General features: G+C 38.4%; 1 protein-coding gene across 1 annotated transcript; it reads left to right on the forward strand.

The window, feature by feature from the left end:
- Nucleotides 1-1014, forward strand: LOC122316212. Its single transcript, XM_043132747.1, has 2 exons — nt 1-80; nt 570-1014. Exons 1-2 carry the CDS (start codon nt 1-3, stop codon nt 1012-1014), a joined length of 525 nt encoding a protein of 174 aa, XP_042988681.1.
- The last annotated feature ends 3977 nt before the right edge of the window (nt 1015-4991 follow it).

The raw sequence follows: 4991 nt of genomic DNA on the forward strand, positions 1-4991 counted from the left end.
ATGTTGAAGATCAATGGAGCTGCTGAGTTGGAGAACCAAGAAACACAGTCATCATCACCTGCATTACCATTGGATGGCAGGTCAGCAAAGAAAGGAAAAACAATCGTGTAAGGAAATGGGAAAGGAATTTTGAGGAATAAAGTTTCTGTCCTATGTGCAGGCCATGTCCAGACCATGTCCTTTTTGTTTGTATTCAACTTTCATTTCTGTAAAAGTAGTGTGTGCAGGGTAGTGGTAGGATGTACACATTGTAGAATTTTGTAAGCTAGTGACACATATGTAAGTCTATAAAGAGTAGACCATCTTGTACAGAAACACATTTATGAATATACAAAAGCAATTCATTTCAGTTTTTTCCTTCATCACTCTGATAAGTTCTTGGTGTTTTCCATAAATTCATTTGCATTTGCATTTGTTTTATGGTATCAGAGCCAGGTTATGGAGGAACACAGCTCATAAAGCCACAAACAAAACCAAAACTCAAATCCAACCAAAGACCCTGCTCATCCAAGTAGTCCATACTACATTGGCACAAATGATGGGACTGGCTCCATGCTTGTTACTCATAGCTTGGATGCTAGTAACTATTACTCATGGGCTCGATCAGTGAAGAGAGCATTGAGAATAAAAAATAAGCTTGGCTTCATTGATGGAAGCCTATGTGAGCCAACTGACCCAAATGACCTTCTCATGGAACATTGGCTGCGCTGCAATGATGTTGTAATCACTTGGATGCAAAATACCATGGCTCTTGATATCAAATGTAGCACAACATATGCAAAAACAGTACATGAACTTTGGCTTGAGTTAGAGCAACGTTTTGCACAACAAAATGCACCTCGAATCTTTGAGATCAAACAAGCTGTAACTATGCTGATGCAAAACCAAGATGTTGTAAGTGTTTATTTCTCCAAACTCAAAACTTTAATTGATGAGCTTTTGAACTATGAGACAATTCCAAGTTGCAGCTGTGGAGGCTTGAAAATTGTTGTACAAAACCAACAAAGGGATTGAGTTATGAAATTCCTAATGGGTTTGAATGATTCCTATAAGGGAATCAAAGCACAAATTCTCTTAATCAAACCCTTTCCTAGTCTGAATGAGGTTTATTCCATAATACAACAAGAAGAAAAAAGAAGGGAAATATTCACTGAGGGATCTGTTCATGACTCTATGCACTATTTACTCGAGGCAACTACAAGGAAGGTGGTAAACCAAACTTTTCTGCGCAAAAAAGGGATCGATACTATTGCTCTTTTTGCAAAATTACAGGACACTCTCTAGAAAGATGCTTTAAGGCTAACCCAAACAAACTAGTTTGCTCTCATTGTCAAATCCCAAGTCATACTGCAGATAAGTGTTTTAAATTGCATGGATATCCACCAACTCACAAGTTTGATGGAAGGAATAGATCTTCAGCAAATCAAGTCACTGCATCTTCAACTTCTGCACATGATTTGGAAAATGACAAGTCTCAAGTGTCCTTAAGCCAAGAACAATATTCACAACTTCTGGCTTTGCTCAAACTAGCAGCAAGTCCCTCAGCCAACAATGTCCAAAGCATTTTGGCATCTTCATCTTCTGATTAAAATGTTCATCAAATTTCTGGTACACCCTCATTATGTTTATCTATTTTTAACTCCAAGCATTCAAATAAATTGAATGTGCCTTGGATCATTGATACAGGAGCAACAGACCATATGATCTGTTCTCCTTCACTATTCTCATCAATCTAATCACAAACTTCTTTTTCTGTTGCTCTACCTAATGGTCATGCTGCTGCTGCTACTCACATAAGATCAGTAAAAGTTACAAATTACCTAACCCTTCAGGATGTTCTTTGTGTCCCTAACTTTACTTTCAACTTAATTTCTGGCAGAAAATTAACTCAAACCCTTCACTGTTGTTTAATTTTCTTCTCTCATTTATGCTACATACAAGACCTTTCAGTTTGGAAGACAATTGGCATGGGTGAATTGAGGCACGGATTGTACCACATGCTGCAAGGGGAGGTCTCTCCCTCAGCCTTGTTAGATTCTTTGAGAAAAATGAGTCCACTCTCTTCTTTTTCTATTTCTGCTTCAATCACCAGCAATGACCAAAACTTTGATGTTTGGCACTATAGACTAGGACATTCTTCTTTCTCAGTTTCTAATATAGATGGTGAAGTTCATTTTTCCAAAATTTCTAATGAAAAACCTTGCTCCATATGTCCTCTAGCCAAATTGCACAAACTACCATTTCCTCTAAGCATACACAAAACAGAAAAATGTTTTGAACTATTACATTGTGACATTTGGGGCCCTTGCAATGAGATTGGCAGTGATGGATCAAAATATTTCTTGACTATTGTAGATGTACTTGGACCTACATGTTAAAACTAAAATCTGATGCCACCACAACCCTTCAGAGTTTCTGTGCTATGATAGAAACTCAGTTTGAGACCAAAATTAAAATTATTTGAAGTGACAATGGGGGAGAGTTTAACATGAAGGAATTTTATCTCAAAAAGGGCATCATACATCAAAGGAGCTGTGTTGAGACACCTCAACAAAATGCTGTAGTGGAAAGAAAACACCAACATATTTTAAACACAGCAAGGGCATTAAGGTTTCAAAGTGGAATCCCCTTAAGATATTGGAATCATTGTATTTTGACTGCTGTGTATTTGATAAACAGGATACCTTCACCTGTACTGAGTAATAAAAGTCCATATCAAATCCTTTTTAACAAAGCCCCAAATTACACACATCTTAAAGTTTTTGGTTACTTGGCCTTTGCCACCACCATTGTCAATGGAAGACATAAATTCGACCCTAGAGCACAAAGGTGTGTGCTCCTAGGGTACCCTTTTGGAGTTAAGGCATACACTTTGCTTGATCTTGAAACCAAGAAAACATTCATTTCTAGAAATGTGATTTTCTATGAAAATGTTTTCCCTTACAAAAATGGGATCCTCACAAAAACTCATGAGCAATCAAACCAAAGTAATATCAGCTTCACTAAAATCCCTACCATCCTTACAGAATCTGTCACAACTCCTCCAAATATTTCTCAAGAAGCAGAAGCAAATTCTCAAAATACCATCTTTGAACAGGAAGTTTCTGACACTTTCCCTCAAACCGAGTCAGAAACTATCCCTCAAGACCTTCCCACTCATCACCATCCATCAAATATAACACCAATCACTCATTTGCCTAGGAGGTCAACAAGGAATCGAAGAACACCTACCCACTTGCGGGATTTCATATGTCAGCAAGTCTCTTTTCTTCACCCATCTCAAATGTTGAACAAATAGAAAGGCAAGAGTCCATCAGGTAATGCTTACCCTCTTAGTGATAGTATTTCATATGAAAAGCTTTCTAATTTACATAGAGCTTTTGTTGTTTCCATTACCTCTCAAACAGAACCCAAAACTTATCAAGAAGCCAAAAATTCACTTGAATGGTGCACAACTATGGAACCTGAAATAGAAGCTCTTGAACTCAATGACACTCGGGACTTAGTTAATTTACCACTTGATAAGGAAGCAATTGGATGCAAATGGGTATATAAAGTTAAGTATAAAGCTAATGGGAGTGTAGAGAGATATAAGGCAAGGTTGGTAGCAAAGGGATATACCCAACAAGGAGGACTAGACTACCATGAAACTTTCTCACCTATGGCCAAACTTGTCACTGTCAGAACACTGCTAGCTATAGTAGCAATAAAGGGATGGGGGCTTTTCCAATTCGATGTAAACAATGATTTTTGCATGGTGAATTAGATGAAGAAGTCTATATGGAACTTCCTCCTGGGTATTGTGATGTAGATAGCAAGAAAGTGTGCAAATTGAACAAAAGTCTATATGGACTAAAACAAGCACCACGACAATGGTACTCCAAGCTCTCAAACTTCATTTCTGAGCAAGGATTCACTCAATCTAAAGCTGATTACAGCTTGTTCATCAAAAGGACTAAGGATTCATTCACAACCATCTTGGTATATGTGGATGATATTACAGTAGCTGGTGATTGCATTGAGAGTATCAACTACCCCAAGACTTCCCTTCATGAAAAGTTTAGAATCAAAGACCTAGAAAAGTTGAAATACTTCCTAGCAATTGAGGTGGCCAGGACTGATGATGGGATTCACATATGCCAGAGAAAATATGCTTTGGATATTCTAAGTGATTCAGGAACCATTGGATCTACACCTGCTAGGATCCCTATGGATCAAAACATCAATTTAAGCAAGGAGGAAGGGGAGCTACTTCCAAAACCAACAATGTACAGAAGGTTAGTTGGTTGATTACTATACTTGACAATAACTAGGCCTGATCTTTCATATGCAGTCCAGTTATTAAGCCAATTTATAGAGAGCCCTCGTGTCCCACATCTACATGCAGCACAAAAAATCTTAAGGTACATCAAGAGGGCACTAGGTCAAGGGTTATTCTATCGAAGAAATTCAAAATTACAGCTACATAGATATAGTGATTCGGACTGGGGAACTTGCCCTGATAGCAGGAGGTCTGTGACAGGCTATTGTGTGTTAATTGGTGAATCATTAGTGTCTTGGAAGTCCAAGAAACAGCAGGTTGTTTCCAGGTCTTCATCAGAGGCCGAGTCTAGGGCCATGGCCAATGTGTGCTGTGAATTGACATGGCTGAAGTACTTATTTGAGGACTTACATGTTGAACATTCTCAAGCAGCCTTTCTATACTGTGATAACAAATCAGCTCTGTATATAGCCACCAATCCTATCTTCCATGAAAGGACCAAGCATATAGAGATTGACTGCCACCTAATTCGAGACAAAATACTAGAAAGGAGTATCATTACAGAACATGTGTCCAGCAAATCACAAGTGGTAGACATACTAACCAAGGCTTTGGACTCACAAAACTTTTATTCATGCATGTCCAAGATGGGAGTAGCAGATATCTACTCTCTATCTTGCGGGGGGCTGTTGAAGATCAATGGAGCTGCTGAGTTGGAGAACCAAGAAAC

Source organism: Carya illinoinensis, chromosome 7 (genome assembly GCF_018687715.1).
Source record: "Carya illinoinensis cultivar Pawnee chromosome 7, C.illinoinensisPawnee_v1, whole genome shotgun sequence".
Taxonomy (NCBI): domain Eukaryota; kingdom Viridiplantae; phylum Streptophyta; class Magnoliopsida; order Fagales; family Juglandaceae; genus Carya; species Carya illinoinensis.